Source organism: Bactrocera latifrons, unplaced genomic scaffold (genome assembly GCF_001853355.1).
Source record: "Bactrocera latifrons isolate USDA-ARS-PBARC rearing strain unplaced genomic scaffold, ASM185335v1 scaffold_121, whole genome shotgun sequence".
Taxonomy (NCBI): Eukaryota; Metazoa; Arthropoda; class Insecta; order Diptera; family Tephritidae; genus Bactrocera; species Bactrocera latifrons.
The window spans coordinates 730986-750853 of record NW_017534642.1 but is presented as its reverse complement, the minus strand read 5'-3'; the positions used below and the strand labels follow the sequence as shown (position 1 = coordinate 750853).

Below are 19868 nucleotides of genomic sequence, written 5' to 3'. Positions count from 1 at the left end.
ATTGTTTCCGCTGATTAATTAAGCGCACTCGTTAAGCGCCTAAATGCACACTACATATACGTATATGCAAATAAAGTTTCTTTGGGTATTAACTGAAAGCTCTCATGCATTTAAAACTTCTAACTCAATCACATTTCGCATGCATGCCGTCAATTATTCAACCATTCTTGCATGCAATCAGTCATTTATTCACATATCGTTGCTTTCATTTAAACAATCATTCACCCAAATACACACACACACCCAAACACAGTTGCAATTTTTCTAAAACTCCCTGCAACTGCAACTGATTCAGTAGCTCTACACGAACCCATTGAATGATCGACGGCCGTGCGCAGGTATCGAAGCAAACTATTGGAATGCTGGCAAGCACTTAAGCTTATTACAACATTAGCGAAATTGTTGCTAGCAACAGTAAAAGTGGAAAGTTTGAAAAAATATTATGGCCTTTTTTCGCTCACAATAAAAAATAATGCTGAAATTAGGACAATGAATTGGAATTGACTTGAAAAAGTAAGCAAACTGAAAGCTAAAGAGTGTGAAGAAAATATTGCGGGTATTACTCTTAGGCTTACTGAAGCATTCTTAAAAAATTTTTAATTAAATACTAAAGAACGGTAACAAAAATGAGAGAAATGCTTACTAATGTAAATATTTCAGAAAATAAACATCATCCTGCATATATTTGTAAAAGAAATTGGACTATATACGGTGATTTCAAAAATTACGCCTAAATGTATACTACACTTCCAGATAACCCCAAAATTATTTCTTATGTACAGGTACAGTTTGTAAGCTAACTGTTTTTAATCAAAAAGTATATTCCATATATATAAATATCTCCCAAAAGTATTCTTTACATTGTAAAAATCGTAAATTCCGCTGAAAATGCGCTATGAAAAACAAGTAGATTCTAGGTATTCATTGCTTTAATTAGTCCGAAATACGTACATTTTAAAATATAACGCAAATTGCATAGTTGAATATAGTATATAACTTTCAACTAAAACTATTTTCACACATTAGCGCCTAAAAGTAGACTACCAAAATATTTAATTTTCAAATTGACACTCTGTTCACACATTTTCTATTAAAAATTTATTATTCAGCTGGTAATCAGCCTAGCATACTTTTAGGCTATTATATTGAAAAATCTAAGCTATCCAACGACTTTCGATACTATACATATTTCGACAATTTAGCTGCAACCTTCCTGGCTTTGGCGCTGTATTCTTACGACTTTTTAAATACATTTTTCCTAAGTATACATTTGTATATATTTTCTTTAATTATATATTATTATTCTAGTTATTTAATTGTTTCAGTTTTCTAAAACATCTTCCTACCGCCTTTCACTTACTTTTCGAATTTCTTTTCTACTTTCCGCTCACTTTGTCTTACTCCACTTGATTTGCTGGCGCCCAAATGTATGCCAAGCCAACTAGTACTTAATTGATTGACGTTTAGCTGGCTGCTTCCGCTGCATGGCAATTCATTACCCAGCGGCAACACTTATTTACTCCACTTTTGCAATTCACTTATTAACTTTAAGTACGTCACACACACACACATACAAGTCAAGTGGCATGCAATGCTGCGTAGCATACTTTTAGGGTAGTGTTGCATTATTTTTTTCCGCAAATATCTAAAGTACTTGCGCAAGCATTTTGTAATCAATAGGAAATGAATCGTAGAAATATGTGAAAATCGTAAAATTGCAGCAAGGTGCGGAGCTCAAGGATTAAAAAGTGTTACCGCTGGGAGTGGAAATTACTTGGAGCACTTCAAAAGCTGCAGTGGATACTGATTGAGCAGCAAGCATGTGTGGCGCTCAATGGAGCTGAATTGGCGTTTCTTGTGCAAAATGAGTTTTGAGAGGAAGGCAGTGGAGTGATGAGCGATGAAGTGAGGCGGAGTGGAGAAAAATGCAGCAAAGTGGGGCGCAATGGAGTGCCGCGCCATCAGTAGTATGTGGTGAAAAGCAATATTGCCCTCATCAATCGTTGTCAACGTCAAAGGCCCGCAGATAATATGGCAATAGCGGCCAACTGAAGCAGAAAAATACCGTTTGAGGTTAGTTGGAGTTCTCGAGGAGTCAAATACATACAAAAAAATTCACCTACGTATGTGTATAACAAAAAAGCAAGTTGGTGTGCTAGAAAGGATATTTCCACTTTGAAAAGTTAGAAGCAAACGGATATTTGAGGTATTCGAGGAAAGCAAGCCAGTGAACAAGTGATTGCTAACAACGGATAATTTTATTGGCAGGAAAAGATGGTTAGGCAAGGCGTATAAAAATTGTAAGAGTAAATTATGAGATTAATGAAGTAGAAAGTATCAAAAATAGTTTCAGACAATAATTATAATAACTTCGTACATAAGAAGCATGCACAGCAGCACAAAGCTTAAAGTGAAGTGAAAAAAGTGATTGAGTACCTTTCGGAAAAGCTCAAAATGACCACATTATAACTGTTCAAGAATTACTGGCATTTACCATTTTTTCAATCATAAAAAATAGAAAAATTTAGCATAAATTATTTTGTATCTTTTGTAATTATTATAATTCATCAGCTCAGAACTCTTTTATCAAAGCACACAACTAAATTTACACTTGGACAGCAACCAGCAGAGTAAAACATAGCCAAATTTATAGTGTGGACAAGAACTCTCAGAGTTGCATTCCAGTTTTAACTCGCTTTCAATTCGTTTATGGATTAATGTGTAGTGAATCGATATAAATAATCGCTTTAATCGGGCATTTACAATCCTTGCCTAGATAGCTAGCACCAATTGAAAATCTCACTGCAGCAAATAGGGATAGTATCAACCATATTCAAACCCTTTACTACTTTTTTCTTTCCGCTTTTGAATACCACATAATTTCTGTCATTTCCACCTTTCCATGGCCCCTGCGCATCAATCACGTCGAAATGTGGGCGAGCGTTGCCATACGCTGATAGAAAACTTAATTCACACACCTGTAAATGGTTTCACCACCTCATAGACCTTAAGAACGTTACTAAACGGTCCCGCACATCTCTGCTTTCAGCGCTCGGCCGCTCTTGAAAGGTGTGCTTCAAGCGAAGAAGGGGTGCGCTGACGTTACAGCCAAGTATGCGTCGTTTATGTCCGCATATCAATTTAAAAATCGACTACTAATTTTGTTACACACACAAATACATATGCACGTTAGCTTGTGGGGGTGGGTACACGTCCAGTTTACCACAAAATAGACAACACTGTGATTTTATAGTCGTTTTCCTTTGGTCACCACTTCGCCCCGCCACTCGTGTAGACCCTTTCCATACATTTAAGTAATTTATACAATTGAGACCGTTACTACACACCAACAGTTCCCGTTTTACATGAGTGTGTGTAATAAGCAAGTGAATTGGGTGGGTATATATTGACATAAAGTGCTCTGCAAGGCCCGCTTTTGCCTTCTGCACGATTAGTTACACCACCGTATTCTTAATGGTGGCATTAAAAGCCAAAACTGATTGCCTCACCAGAGGTGGGCGGTCATAAAGGCAAGTAGATAAATACCGTATATCGTCACCTGAAATGCAAAATATCGTATCATCAAAAAATTCTAAATTGAGTGTCTTATTGATTACGCTTCACTACTACAAATTACATACATAATATTACATATGTTCAACATTTGCAGGTCCTGTCTTCAGATATAAATCAGTTTCAACCAATATTAAAAATTTGTTTCACTCATGTTCCATTTAATTTCGTGTTTCATTCATACCTCTGTAAATTTCCGAAAATGTTGTTACGTTATTTTGCATTTCAGTTGACGATATGAAATCGGTAGATGTAAAAAGCTCATATATAACACTATTACATGCACAGATATACCGAGGAGGTATGAGTATATGTCAGTAAAACAAAACACTTTTAATGACAGGAGTTTCATGTGTATGTATTTGTGTCACATACATACATATCTATGTGCTGCATACATTTCAATAATTAATCATAATATCATGCCTGGGTTGTACTAGTCGTATAAGTAACCCAAGTTAATAACTGCTTAACGCTAAGCCAAGAGGAAGGAAAAAGGCAGTGTTGCAATTGAAATATATGCATCTTCAAATTTGTGATAAAAATCAGTAAACGTTTCTCTAATTTTTCTGCGCATTTATTTCTTAAACTACTATTTACTCGTAAATAAGTTCTACTACCTTTTTCTACTACCTTTTTCTAGCAACTTTTCCCACTTCTTTCTCAAATTCTAATATTTTAAGTAAGTTTATTCTACTACTATTTCCCAGTCAACAGTGTACTATTTCTCTCCTACCATTTCTACTGCTTTTTAGTTCAGTTCTACTTTTTAATATCTTGATACATTTTATCGGCCACAAATTCATATTTTTTTTAATAAATTTATTTCTACTACTTTTTCACTCACTACTTTTTTAAGTTTGGTGCAGTTCACTTTTTCTTTTTCAATAAATTCTAATTTTTGAAATAACCTACAACTTCTACTCCTCCTTTTCAACTACTTTTCTAGTTCAACTTTTCTTTTTTTTAAATTTTGATACATTTTATCGCGCACAAATTATAACTTTCCAACTTCTCCTACTTTTTCACTCAAGTTCATACTATTTTTGACTACTTTTTATGCTACCTATTTTTGCAAATCCTATATACCTCTAGTTTCTTCCCTCTATTCTAGTCCTTTCATTTATCTCATTGCATATTATAATCCGTTATTGTCCGACCACCTCTTCGACCTTAGTGAACTATCCATTTTAATTTCACTTCCATTCACAAACGCACCATTCTCTTCCTGCGTTTTTGTCCTCGGTTTCTGTTAACATTAAGAGCTTAGACCGCTTTCTTTTTGTTCAGCCAATGTATTGTCTCACCAACCGGCCTGCTGTCCGTTGCACTGCTTGGTCGGCTCACTTTTCTCCACATGAATGTACTCCCACCCGGGTTGCCTTGGAGCATATGTATGCACGTTCAAGCAAGCACAATGAGCACTGCTCGTCATTATTGCTTCTAGTACCTCTAAAAACCGCATATTGTCCATCCAACTAGCCCACTTTTGCCCTTTGTCCAGGCGTTTTCCGTTTCGATAGCTCTTACTACTTTCACATATACGCACCCGCACACACACACACACACACACATACGAACATATTTCATTGAGTTTAGCCTCCGCCCCCGCCTCCTACTCTGCCCCCGCCCTTCTTCTGCCTGCTAATTCCGAACCACCTCGCCTTTATGCCGAGCCCAACAGGCTAACAAAATCAGCTTGTATGTATGTAAGTATGTGTGGGGATCTAGTGTTCACAATTGTTTCGTTTATATGCGCTGCGCCGGTGCTGTGCGGTGCCCTGCTTGTGTTCGTGCTTTTGTTTTTGTTTTCTTTTTTGTTTCACTTCATTTCCAGTTTACCGGTTACTGGCACTTTTCAATGGGTGCCCCCACTTGAGCGAACAAGTAAGTCGCTTGGGTATTTACCACAGCTCCTTTGGCTGCTTTCACTGGCTCAGCTCCGCTTGCCTCTTGATATTTCCATTTCCGCTTTAGCCGTTTCACATTCGCCAAAGCTGTACCCGATGTGCCTTACCACCTTTTTCGTCATCATTTTCATCTCTGTTCATTTCAGTTCATTTGCTCGATTGTGTGAATCATCGCCATCATCTTTATTGGGTTGAGTGCACGCTAGGTCGGTCGGTACGTCATTGGGACATTTGGTTCGGGCGAGGGGTGTGCAAATGGGTTGCCATAACAGCGTAAATACGAAAGCTTTGTTTTATGGAAGTTCAGAGATGCCAATTCGCTTGATTGCAGATCTCACGTTAAAGGAATTTTGTGGCTTTAGAGTTTTTTTTAAACTTATTTCTAAATTCTATTATTTGGAGCTTCAGATTGCTCTTTGAAGAAGTTTTAAAACCTTGGAACTTTTTAAATCTAAGTATATCTAAAAAATTGAGAATTTTGGAGCTCCCTTCAAATAATATTTAAATTTGTCACTTCTTGATCTAAAATCGCATACAGATAGAGCTTTTAAGCTTCCTCTCAACGGTAAAAAAAAAAGGTTATTTGCTTTAGAGCTTTTTAAGCTCCATTTCAATAAATTTAAATTGGGACTTTAGAATCCGAAATCTCACAGAGTATTGCTAGAAGAGCAAATTTTTGAGCTTTGACTCTCACTTCAAATAATATTTAAATTTGTCACTTGATCTAAAATCTTATATAGATGAAGCTCAAGAAGCAGCTTATTAGCTTTAGAACTTTTTTAAGCTACACTTCAAGAAATTGAAATTAGGACTTTAGAATCTATAATCCCACAGAGAGAGAGAGGTTGTCAGAAGAGAAAACCGACCTTTGAAATGTCTTTTATCATTAATTTTGGTACTAAGTACTAAATTTTAATCAGCACTACTTTCTTTACGAGTCTGAACTATTCTTACTACGCAACGCAAAGACAGTTCCCTTTGATATGAAAAAAGGGCACTTAAAAGGGTAGTAAAGGTAACGACGCACTTAACACAAAACTCTATAGCAAATCGGCTAAGAAGCGACTAAAATAAAAAAGAACTATGCAGAAAAGGCTTTAGAGGCAGTAAAACTCTGCTACTTTGAGAACAAAGGGGAAGCATTGGAAAACGTCGCGGTAATTAAATAAATAATTAGGTAATGAAGCGAGCTAAAGAAATCAATATCATTCTCCACCCCGATCATGAGCTGAAATTTACTGTCCATTTCACACATTAACAGCCTGGCACACGAAGCGAGCTTTTTATGGTGGTGCGAGCGTCTCATTAACATACATATATAACGGCGCACATATGCAACGTGACGAAAAGAAAGCGCAACGCAGACTGCGGGGGAATGTGTAGCGAGACACACTGCAGGCAAATGAATGCAAAGTAACGGCTTTTCGCATCATAAATATAAATGTACTGAAAACAGCAGGCACAAAAAGAGTAAAAGCTATTTGTATTTGCGAGCAAAAACATTTGGTGTTGTGGTATTTTCAGCACCCTTAAATGATACATACTTTCAGGATCCAACTACACAAATGGTCGTGTGAATGAACTCGCTTACTTTATCTGCGCCTTTATAGGCAATTTCAGACATTGTTAGTGATGGTTGCTTCCAGTACGGTAACGGTATGCCTAAACGTACATATATTATATATGTCGAAGCTTTCATAAAGTGCTTGCTTTTAATACAGGAGCAAGCAATTTTCTGGAAAAATTTCGTTAAATCGAACTCATGGTTGTAAAGTAGTAAGAACTGCCTCTCCGACTTTAATTTCAGTGCAAGTGTAAATGGAGAACGCTAGATGGCGCATTTTTTTGGTTAATATGGTATGGTAAATTTTCATTTCATAGTTATTTTCGGATAATTTGTATTTTTTGCTTTCATGTTATTATTCATTTGTCATTAATATGCACATATATGTATCATTTCTTTTATTCCTCCGCACAAATGATTCCCTTTAGAGGCCATACAGTCACTTCATTTATGCCACACTCACACACATACGCACATACAGTAATACATATGCTCATTGCTATTCTAAACACAAGGCATTTACCTATTATCTCCTATTATATTTTCCCACTGCCGCTCGCTACCCCTCTCTTTCTACTAGCAGCTTCTATTTCTATATTTCCGAAGCTTTTCTTTAGTGATTCTACACATGTACGCGCCTTTTGTTGCAATTGTCAATTTTAATTTCGAACAGCAGTGCTAGAGTTTCATAAGCGAAATCCCAAAGCGACCGAATGGAAATGAAAGAATGATGGAGATAAAGAAAAAGCGCACAGGGCTCGCTCATATCGAGTGGTCGCTGCATGAGTAGGTGTGTGTGTGTATGTGTGCGACGTTTTGCTGGAAATTATAACCGACAAGCCGGAAAGTTGGCGGAAAAGCTGAATAACCGTCCGCCTAACAGACTGACGCTGCCGCTACCGCTGCACACACGCAGCGACCCTCGTCTAGCTGACGGCCCCCGACTACTATTGACTTACAGTTACACGTAGTATGTACATATAGCTTCGTGACTTTTAACATTTTTTTTACATTTGTTTTCTTTCCATATTCCAACTTTTTATTCCTCTTTCCTACTAACTGTTTTTGTTGCTTTGGTTTATTAAATCTCTCAACGCTTTTGTATGTCATTCATTTCCCTGTTGATTGTTGATTTCATGCAGGGGACCAATACCGCTTACTCCCCATATCGTTAGCCCGAGTCAGTCAGTCGGCATTTTCATTACAATTGCTTTTCTTTTGCGCATTAGTTTATTGGGCTGAATGCAAGGCATTGTTTACGGCGGCTTTTCATTATGCCAAACCCAAATCAAACGCCAGCAGTAAATCTGCCTGAGATAGCACACACGCGCACGTACTTATAAGTGAATTGTAGCTGAGTTTTGAGCCCACTTGATCCACAAAATACACGCTTACTTTTCATATTAAACATTTATGAGTATGTGAAATATAACTCTTGACGCTGTCAGTCGCCATTTTTTTATTTAATTTTGCCCCAAAAACTAAGCGCCTTAATTAAAGACATTTCACCGCCTAGAAATTAAGCTCAGTTTCAAAATCAACAAACAAAAATGTCATAAGTATAGCCTATCCACAGGCGCTGCAATCTTTAAGCAGCCATAGCTGTCCGATTTTCGTTAATGCTTTGTGTCTGTTTTTCTAATCTCAGTTTAGCTAACTTTGCTCGTATTGGCACTAACGCCATATTATTCATCTTACCTACAAACCTCATCAATAAGTATAAATGAGTAATCTTTATGGCTCATTTCGCCAACTGTAGTATTTTTCAGTATTACTTTCTTTCACCTACAATTCGACTGTCACAACATCAACCCTTTTGTAGCAGTTATCAGCAGAATTATCAACCACAAAAAAACTATTGGACTCACGGATACTTGTATAATCGCAAATAAACCTTGAAGCCATGAAGAAAAGCGAAACAAAATGTGAAAAGGAAATTGAAAGAGCATCGAAGTCGAAGAGATATTTATCTATACAATATTTTTGAATGCCCTCTCCGTCTCCAAGTGGCATAAATAAGTGAGTTAAAAGCGATTGTAAGATAACAGCATAAAGCAGAATAAATTGAAATGAATATATAAAGGGTTATGGGAATTAAATGAATGTAGTATATGTATGTATAGAAAAAGAAGTATATGCTGCAGAAAAAAGGTTGACTAGCTTAGGTAAGGTGAGCAAATCGCGCATTGAAAAGAGCGGACACATTAATCACAGCCCGTTGTTCTTTCGAGAATTGCATTTCGCAAGTTATGTAGCATACATTTCAGCTGTAGATATAATTAAGAATTGCTCGCCTGATTTTTGCGAAAAAATAAGCATGTTGGAGCGAAAAATTCACAACGATACTTCAATAATCACATTTTGCAAATATATAGCATATATTTAGGCTGCTGAGCTCGCCAACTTACATAAATACTTAGAGTACGCTTTTCTTCATTAATTTCGGCACTCACGCATTTAGCTCTCTATCTAAAATCAATTTGGCACACAGTGTATTACTTGCTTGGCATTTGCCCACCAACGATGTATTGCTTGTAAAAATGCATCCGACGAACGCGACCGCTCAGCTTGCGCCCGAAAGCTTGCCAAAATGCATGAGTCATGAAGCCACCGCCTAACGCTGCATTTTTGGCCGACATCCAGTTGCCTGAGTGTCGTTTGCTTGCGGCGCTCAGGGTGGAGTGCGCGTCAACAAGCAATGTGTAATTTATCTTTTTTGCTGCAAAACAATTTCCGCTTCTAATGCACGAGTTCAAAGGCGTACAAAAAGAACAATAATAAGTGAATTAAAACAATGCCCAATGTATAGCAAGACTGTGCTGGCAGAATATAAATTTCGTTGGGGTCAGACACTTTGCGTGCCGAAGGAAATTAAATACAGGATTCAGAAGCACCGTTAAGTAACTACAAACACACACGAACTGCATGCACACACACACGCACTCATCAGCACTCACTTACACGTCACCGGTAAGCGACATAAACTTCAATTTGTCCAATCAAGCTTCTACAAATATCCCTTCAGCAGCGGTTCACATACAAATGTACGCATGTATAGGTTACCTATTTGTTAGTGTGATGTGCTTTGTCATGACTACAAACAGTCGCCAGCGTATAGCCATGACAGCGCTGCTAACCCTAACTCGAAGAGCCTTGAAAAAGTTCAAAACGCTTTGGAAATTGATTTCACAATGTACAACAACAGCAACAAAAGGAAAAAGCAAACAATGAAAGAGTTAATAAATGATGGTTTCGATAAGCGGTGTGTAATGGTGAAATGTCGAAATGGTAAATGCAAATGAGCGCAGCGGTTATGAATAGAAAGCTTCGTAATCATTCGTTTTATTCCGTAGAATACTGATTTATCGTCGCTTATTATTTAGCGAAAGACGAATTGTGTCAGAAGTGCTATTGATTTTTAACTGGCAGCAGAAAACTTGAAGTGCGGACGTCTTGGAGTGAGAGGATATCAGTTGAACATTTCTACAATAAAAGACAAGCAAATTATCTTTTGCCAATAATTTTCGGTAGAAATTTTTAATCCAAGTTCTACATAAAGAGACATCCGTTTTTGAGAACATGAGAGAATGACACTCCGTGACGTGAACCGAGGGGAATTTTCCTAGCTCCAGCAGCTTTAGGTTAGATGTTTGACCGAACTTGATTTGAAAGCTCTAAATAGAAGATAATTCGATAAAAAAAAACCTATATGTATTGTAGTTCAGAGTTGAAGGGGTCTCTTGAAAGAAGTTTTCTTTCCTTACTTAGAAACTGGATAGTAAACTTACCTAGGTAGTAAGCCAAATAAGGTTTCTGAGGGTCTTTACATGTATGATACTTTATTCCAAGCAATCGCGAAGATTGTGTTTCAAAGCAATATTGACACGGCAGACCTCTACATTTAATCACTTCTAAAACTAAACCAAAGGCTTCGCTATTATTCTACTCAGAGTGGGAAAGGAAGTTCGTTGATGTCTTTTCAGTTTGTTGAAAACTAATATCCGCATGCAGCACCATCAACTTTGGCAATTTCCTTCAAGAACTTCTTGTCATCAATCTCTAATTCCTAGTGGAGGAACCTTCTTTTGCCACCATTGTTTAGCTACCATTGTTCAATATTGCTCTAAGATTTGTCATGCTTAAGTTGGCTTCTTATTAGATTCTTTAACTGATAGTCTTTAGGGGATTGCTGGCCCAGCATAACAAAACCAAATAAACCGTTTCAGAAGTACAGAAACAAGCAATAAGTGAATGAGATTAGCGTTGAAAGAAATATGCACTTTTCATGCAATTTGCGTATGTTTTAGGACTACTTATTTTCAATTTCTCGTACCCTTTTTTCTAGCACCTTCCACTGAACTCTTCACACCAAACGCAATTAATTTTCCCGTATGCTTTCTTCTCTGCCTATTTTCTAGGTTATACAATGTCTACGGGACACATAAAATATATTTTATTACCATTTTTTCGCAACTCGATGGCTTTTTGACATTTACGAGTGTTACGGCCGCCTATTTGTAAGCCAAACTCAAATGAGCGAAAATGTCATTTCCATTTTACCATTTCAACATTTTGACAATAAAACCGGACAATCCCTGTGCGCAATAACGTTGCTGTTGTTGTTGCTTACTCATTTCATACGCTTTTATTGCCTTTTATTTACTGCAACAGCAACCCCTAACCAAGCTACCAAGCGCGGTAATGCGAACGAATGAATGAGCGCGGCGTAGCGATGAGTTTTCGAAAAAAAAAAAACGGTGGTCACCCCAAAAGCGGGACTGGCACAAAAACAAAAACATAAAAAAGAACATGCAACAACAGCAAAAATCGAATAACTGCGCTGATGGAGTGCGGAGCAACGGAACATTATAATTATTTCAGTGACCACAACAAGAGACAACCAACAAGAAATATATTAAAACGAGAAGACACAAGAAGACCGTGGTTGTAAGCCAAGCTGCAGCACCAACGCTAAAAGCAACAACAGCACAAGCACACATAAGAAACCAAGTAAACTAGCGACAACAGCAACAACGCAGCAAGTGAAGCAGAAGAAGCGACCGAGTCGAGCGACAGTGCCGTTGGAAAAAAGGTCATAAAAACGACGAAGCGTTGCAAATGGTAAAAACCAACGACAACACGACAGCGCAAACGACGAAGTGGCGAACGAGTTGGTCGGCGGGTACGAGCGCGATGACGTGGTAAAGGTGAATGGAAGGAAAGCAACAAAGGCAAAGTGTTGGTAGCGCGAGCTCGAGTAGCAAAGGGAGCACTCGCCGCAGTCACTTTGGAATCCGCACCAGTGCCAGTTTGTGCATGTGTGCTTGTGTGGGTGTGTGTATCGCGTATACTTATATATGAATAAACAGCTATACTTATGCCGTTATGCGCGTGTGTATACAGTAGTAATGTGTGCATACATATAATAATCATGACTCACTCACCTGTACATTTGGGCAATTTGTCACACAGATGACAGTTAAGGCCAACATGCCAAGACTGACTTTACTTGAGTCTAACATTTCTGTACGATGCTTGCTTGTTGTTATTATTATTGTTGGTTTATTCACAAATTTTCTTTTTTGCACGATTTTTCACCACACACACTGGAGGAGTCACAATGTACTGTTATTTTTTTATTAATTCTTGCTTTTGTTTTCTACGAATGTTTAGTTGATTGTCACTGCGTTTGAGAAGTTGAAGATTTTTATGTTTTTTAGGAAAACAATTAAAAATTCGATGAATTTGCAAATCAATGAAAAACAACAAAAATACTTAGAAAAAATATATGAAGTGAATTTACCAATTTTGTATTTAATATATGATTAAGTTTTCAAAATCTTCAAATCTTAAATTGAAACGGTTATACTTTGAAAGTGAACTTTGATTAAATAATAATATAAAAATAAATTATTCAACTTGAAATTGTTATTAATTATTATTTTTCCCAAAGTTACAAAAAATAATAAAACATAAAGTACAGCAATTTTTTTTATTTTAAAACCATTTTCTCAAAACTTTGAAGGCTAAAACATCAAAACATATTATAGCATATAAATAAATAATTTTGAAAAAATAAAATAAGGAACCATATAAATAAATAATTTTGAAAAATAAAATAAGGAACCTTATTTAAAGGGAATACTAAAAAATTCAAATTTGCAGAATACATGCATTTTTTTTAAATTATGTGAAAAAAATTATAAAAAAACATTATTTAAAAAATATTTGACGGCTAGATAGGGTTTAAAAATAAAAAAAAAATTTTTTTTTTCGTATCAAAAACCACGTTCCTTTAAACTAAAAAAAAATATAAGACAAAAATCGGGTACTTTGGATTCAAAAGAGATATACAAAAAATCATTGAAAACTTAATAGTTAATTAATTAACAAATAAAAATTAATTAGTAATTAATAAATAATCAATAAAATAAAATTAATTAATAAAAAATTAAGACTAAATTAAAAAAAAATAACAAAAATTTAAAAATTATTTAAAAAATTTATTTATTTTTAAAAAATTAAATATATCTTAATAAAATAAAAATTAATGAATTAAACATTTAATAATAAATTAAAAATTAATTTAAAAAATAAATAGCAAATAATTTAAAAACAAATTTAAAATTTTTTAAAAGTCAATTAATTTTTAAAGTCCAAAAAATTATTTAATAAATTACAAATCATTTACTTTTCATTTAAAAAGGCTTATACATTACTTATTATTGAATCCAATCTAAAAAAACTCAGCACGATATATGAGACAACTTAATTTTGTAAATAATACGTTTTTATCCAAAATGATTTTATCTACTAAAATTATTTTTAAAAAACTAATATCTCATTTAAACCAAATAAATCAAAAAAAAAGTAAGAAAACTAGAAAAATATTAACAAAAAGTTATATTTTTATATGTAATTATAAAAAATTTTAATTTCTTTCAATTATATAGACGTTTGTGAAGTTTTCTAGCTGAAATATAGCTTTTTGTCATATAACAGCTCAGTGAGCAAAATGTTATTGTTTATTGTGTATTTGCACGACTGAAGAATTTCACAACTTCCAGCGTAAACTCTAATTTTATATATTTATTTTTTTAATGTTCTATAGTTGTTTTATACAAATATTGTCAAAATTTGTCAATACGCTTTGCTTGGGTACAATTCACCATGCGCTAAAAAGTATGCAACATCATTCGAGTATACAACTAACGTCTCTGGCGCAGACACAACGCAATTAGCTGTGTTCGCTGCTTTTTCGGCTGCAAATCGTTGCGTTTTGGTGGACACAACACACGCGCTCAAACATCGCCGACTTTTTCACAATTTTTTGGTGTTTTTTTTTTATTTTGCTAACACTTTTTTGTTACTTTTTTCCACACTATATCTGGTCTACACTTTTTAGTTGCAATCGGCGTTTTACTTTTATTTTGCTGTATTTTGTTTCTGTTTTGTTGGTGCTCGGCTTGTTACGCACAGCAGCGGTGCGTTGGCAAAAGGAAACGAGAAAAAAATCGAAACTGTCAGTCACACCCCTAAGCGTGAAAAATGTGTGTGACAACGAAACACCACCAGCGCAGAAATGCACACTTCTGCGTTGCTGACGGTGGGTGAACAGACAGACACCCAAATTCTTCAAATATTTGTAAACGGCTTTAAGAAATTCGATGGCTTTTACACAGCCGATTTATGGGCGCACCTTTAGGCGGCGTATATATGCCCTAAAAAGCCTCGAGTTCCGAATTCGTCACCTTCAGCACTATGCAAGTATCTCCAAAATCCACTCTTATGCAAAACCATCAGAAGTTTTGTATTTCTCTAGGTCGCCACAAAATCTAGTTTACACAAAACATGCCTTCATTAATTTCAGATGTCTCGTCTTAGTTCACTTTGGTCTCGACACTTTTTTACATTTCAACACTTGGTCATTGACAAATCACTTGCTTGGGAAGTGCAAAAAAGAGGAATAAAATTTCTTTGCTTACTTTGCAATCAACTCATTCGGTTGTTCGCCCGTTCGTTAGCTACGCTTCGGTTCGTTTGATTGAAACGCTTACAAATGTCGACGACGACAGTCTGGTGTATGGAAAAATTTTGCACTTAGCAATCACCTTTAAGGCTGTCAGTGACAGTGAGCCGCCTTGTGCGCAGCCGCTGCTCTCCGATACCGTTAGTATTGTTATTGAAACATGTGGAACGTATTGGCAAAATTCAATAATAATATCGAATTCGTGCAATAGAACAGAGTTGATTTTTAGCAAAATGCAACAGAATGTCTTGAAATTTTCAACTGAAGTATGTTTCAATAAGGCTAAAAGATTTCAAAATAGCCGAGTTCCTTTGAAAAACTTCGAAGTGAAAATATTTTTTTTTTTACTTTTTTGACCAACAGAGTAAAATAATTTTTCGAAGAGAACTGAACTGAACTGAAAATCAGAACGAATACAAAATGACGGAGTTTTTTGGAAAAAGCGAAGCGAAAATTATAATTTGCCCTTTTGCTAAAAGGGAAAAGAAACGTTTTTCGAAAATAACTGAACTGAACTTAAAAGATTTAATAAATTACAAAACGTCGAAAAGAACACAAAAGGCTGGTGGTTTTAGGAAAAAATGTAAGCGAAAATATAATTTTTTTTTAATTTCGAATGAAATAGTTTTTCAAAAATGCTTGACAACATATTTTGTAAAGTCAACTTTTTTTATTTGTTAACGTTTTTTAAGGATATCACTGAATGCTCTATTATTATGTGAAAGTAATACAAACACAAATACTGATTCGGCTGGATGAACATTTAGATTTACAATTAAACGTCTTCAAATCGAGTTTACGCTCTTTAATTCAGAAAAAATACGCATTCTTATTGACAGGTGTCAATACCACAGTTAGTTCTCTCTCGCGCGAGTGTAGAATAACTCAAAGGATTGCGCCAGAAAAAGGACGAGTGCAAGCACTTATTCTGTATTCTCTGTAGTTCGGCGCATGCGCAATATAAACACATTCCAATTAAGGACTTATACAAAAACCGTGAAGTAAAGTAGTTAACAAACCAACAACAACAGTAAGAGTGTGTTTGGTTTTTCATATGCTGAGTACATACACACCACTACTGTTGCTATTGTATGCATGAATGTATTGTAAGTTGAAAAGTCGAGCTGAGAGCTTAGTTAAAAATGAGAAAGAGCGCAGCAAGGAAGAAACCTCAAAATTACAGCACTGTTTATAACAGCATTTGCTTATGATGATACTATGAGCTTTTACAGTACAGCCTTAAGACTTTTGTCTATAGAGCCTTTGAAGCTTTAGCCTTAACATGCCATTCATATCAAGTCAAAAGCAATTATAGCAAATAAAGCACGCAAACGTTACGTTTGAAAAACCGAAAACAGCGTGTTGGATGTTCCAACGAAATTATAAACTAATAAATCTAAGAATATGTAAGACCCTCTCAAAATAGGGTTTAAAAAAATGCTTATGACTTAATTTTAAAAAATTATGTAGACATCCGTAACAGTGAAACGTGATTGCAAAAAAAATTATAAATAACTAAAAAAGTTCAACATTTTGTTATTTCTGCATTTTGTGTATCCGTCATTCAGGTTAATCATATGCAATGCTTATCTTACTACAAACACCAAAACCGTTAGAAGCCGTCAAAAATGACAAGGCAAAAGAAAATAACATGTTGTGACAGAGAAATCTTTATCGCAGTAATTTGTCAGAAATGAGATTCCCCTAAAAAAAATATCAAATGCAGGGAAGTGATATGAAACGACAGCAAAAAGCAACAGAACCTGTTCTACACAAAGTTACAAATAATTACCAGTAAAGCGCATCATTAGAAAATGTAAAACAAATCGTTAATCATGTTTTACAAATTAGGCGAGATAAGTAATAAAAAACGTACGTACCTGTGAAATAGATGTATATTCTTGCAGCGCACACGATCACCTTGCAGCTACTCTATCTTTCGTTTCCTGTTCCCACTTAAAACTCTCAACTGTACACACACATTCACACTAACACTTTCCGCGTTTTACATTTTCTTCAAACTCACAACAATTTTTTATTTTTACTTTTTTTTTGACAGATGCCTACCACTCGAGGCTTTAATTCGACTTATTAAGCATGCACAAACATGTACGCAGCTCACACAAGGTATTCCTCATTCACTTTCGAATTAAACTTAAATGAATAGCTTTACACTTTAATTTGGTTGTTCCGAACAGGTTGCATTTACAGTTTCAAAGCAGAACCGATCCAACATATTGCTAAGTTTTAATAAAGGTTTGGCTAGCCTCTTTACATTTGTTTATGCGTCGTATCATATTATTGCTCATTTTTCCTTAGCTTGCAGACAAAGAAGAAATAGTTAAATATAAATATTTAGCTTTTTTTATGAGCTCACAGTGTGCAGGTGATGCTGCGAGCCACCCCTGCTTCAACGCAGAAATTAATAGCGGCGGCTGCTCAACTGCACACTATATCTACACTTCACCACACACTTATTAACATTCGCACTTATTTACTGTAGCAACTTCACGAAAACCTTAATTATTTTGCAAAAACATGTAAATTTATTATGCACTATTTGTAAAATAAGCATGACGCGCAAAAAATTAATTACAACTGTCATGCAAATTGAAAATGCAGATTACAGGGTGATTCAGCAGATTTGCAATGCGGAAGTGCAAGGTGAAGGTGAGATCTTAAAAGTGCAATGACACATTCACAATAGACAAATTTTTATTATATTTGAATTTAATTACGTTACATTTGATATTTTGACATAAATTTGAAAGTGGTACCAATATTTACATATGGAAATATTTATGTGTGTGTTTAATACATTTGTATATGATATTAGAGAGAAAAGTACGTTGCACACTATAAGAGGGAAAATTGGAATTTTACCGGCAAATGGCTTGATTTTACAACAACAAAAACATGAAATATAATTTATGTTGTTTATGTTGGTACAACAACAATAAAAACTATGCCTTGATGAATATATAAAAAAAAAATATTTTCGATGCAGCCGAATTGAATGTTTTGTTTTATTATATATTATTTTATTTTATTAACTAAAAATRTAATTTTATGACATTATTATGATTTTAGCTTTTATTATAATTAAAATTTTAACAGTAAGCTCCTTTGCAACATATTGTATTTATTTCTATATCTTTTATTTTTACGCCCCATTTTGCTCTCTAGTGCTCCCCAGTTCCACAACATAATGTGACTGCTCGTCCACCTTATTCGTACTCAATTGCTCAACTGCAGCCTCCGACGTTTTTGACGCCAAATTCTCCGTTACTTCAGTGTCGCTTTGGGGCTTAACCGATTCAGTCGTTTCCTGTGCTGCTCTCTCAGTGACCACACTCAATTCCACAGGCAAATTCAGTTCATCAGCGCGCGCCAACATCATTAAGTCATCTTCCTCGTCGCTGGTGGTGCGTCCCTCTACCGACATAGCCGAGTGCTGCAGGGGGCCCGAGGCGCCCACACTCACCGGACACATGCAGGGCACAAACTGAATTTGCCCTCCCTGACTATTGTAGCGCGTCGCTGGCGCGGTCTTGTAAACGGTATAGTCCGGATACGGATAGGCCGGGCGGTAAGAGTGCGGATTGTAACCCATATAGGCACGACGATTGTAAGTGGGGTATGGGTATGGGTACGGTTGAGGTTGAGTTTGCGGCTGTTGCTGCGACTCACTCAGCTGCGCGATGGACGCGCTTGTCGTGCTGGTGCTGCTGCTCGCGGTCGTCGTTGAGGGTGGTGGCGGTGTTGTAGTCGTCATTTTTGTAGTAGTGGTGGTGCTGGTGGTCGTAGGCGGCTCAGTGCTGGTAGTACTGGTGGTAGTTGTTGAACTCGGCAACGGCTTTGCGTGCAAAACAGCCGCCTGTGGCAGCGGATACATTTGCGGCAGCATTGACTGTTGCTGCTGCTGCGGATGCGGCACTGCGACGCTCACTGGATATGCGCTGGCATGCAGGTAGGTGCCATGCTCGTAACGCGCAGGACCCGCAAGCAGCGGTGACGGCAGAGCGCTCGCCGCGCGATGATAGTAGGGGAAGGCGGCGAAAGGATTGCCGGCGATCGGTTGGTAAGTGTAGCTGCGGAAGTAGGTGAGCGGTATCTCTTTAAGCACGCGCGGCGATTCACTGGAACAATCAGAAAGTCTGCATGTTTAACAAATTGTATTTTACAAATAAAAAAGTAGAATAAAATGTGTTAAAATATTATGTGTGTGTGTGTGTGTATAACTTACGTTGTGGGGGCCGCAGTCGGTGACGCCCACCAGAAAGCTTGAGCGGGTGGTAGCAACACGGCGGTTATTAACTGCAATGAAATTATTATTTTTAGTATTTCTATGAAAAAAATATTTCATTATCTACAGTTTTCATTTGAAAAAAAAAATGTTTTTATGAATATTTTTAGAAAAATTTTCACTCATGTATATAATATATGTTTAGCAAATATTTATTTTACACTTTTTTAATTTWATTTTTATTAATTTAATTTTATTAATTAATTTAACGTTTTATTTTGTATTATTTATTTATTTTTTATCATGCGAATATAATGTTATGTTTCTACATTTTGCTTTACATTATGTTGTTTTTTTAAGAATTTTTTTATTTATTTAAAGTTTTTTTATTTTTAATTTCTTTCCTTGAATATTTTTTTATTTTATTCAAATCTAATAATTTTTGCTTGAACAATAAATTTTTATTTTTTCTAATTTTTTGAATTTAGTTTTTATTATAATTACATTCAAAATTTGAATTAAAACAAAAGTTAAAAAAAATAAAAT

At 35.8% G+C, this 19868-nt stretch overlaps 2 protein-coding genes across 10 annotated transcripts in view; both read right to left on the bottom strand.

The window, feature by feature from the left end:
- LOC108978433 (beta-amyloid-like protein) overlaps positions 1-15120 on the bottom strand; it is a 129351-nt gene extending 114231 nt beyond the window's left edge. For all 8 annotated transcript variants that reach the window (XM_018948709.1, XM_018948713.1, XM_018948711.1 and 5 more), the window contains exons 1-2: positions 15033-15120; positions 12492-12730 (exon numbers count right to left, since the gene is read on the bottom strand). In XM_018948709.1, the coding sequence (XP_018804254.1) occupies positions 12492-12569 (78 nt within the window). In that variant the 5' untranslated portion in view covers positions 12570-12730; positions 15033-15120. The remainder of the gene's footprint in view (positions 1-12491; positions 12731-15032) is intronic.
- A 3064-nt stretch (positions 15121-18184) lies between these two features.
- LOC108978411 (cell wall protein DAN4) overlaps positions 18185-19868 on the bottom strand; it is a 3053-nt gene continuing 1369 nt past the window's right edge. Inside the window, exons 2-3 of one of the 2 annotated variants that reach the window (XM_018948678.1) lie at positions 19323-19393; positions 18185-19233 (exon numbers count right to left, since the gene is read on the bottom strand). In XM_018948678.1, the coding sequence (XP_018804223.1) occupies positions 18240-19233; positions 19323-19393 (1065 nt within the window). In that variant the 3' untranslated portion in view covers positions 18185-18239. The remainder of the gene's footprint in view (positions 19234-19322; positions 19394-19868) is intronic. The other variant, XM_018948679.1, reaches the window with a different exon arrangement.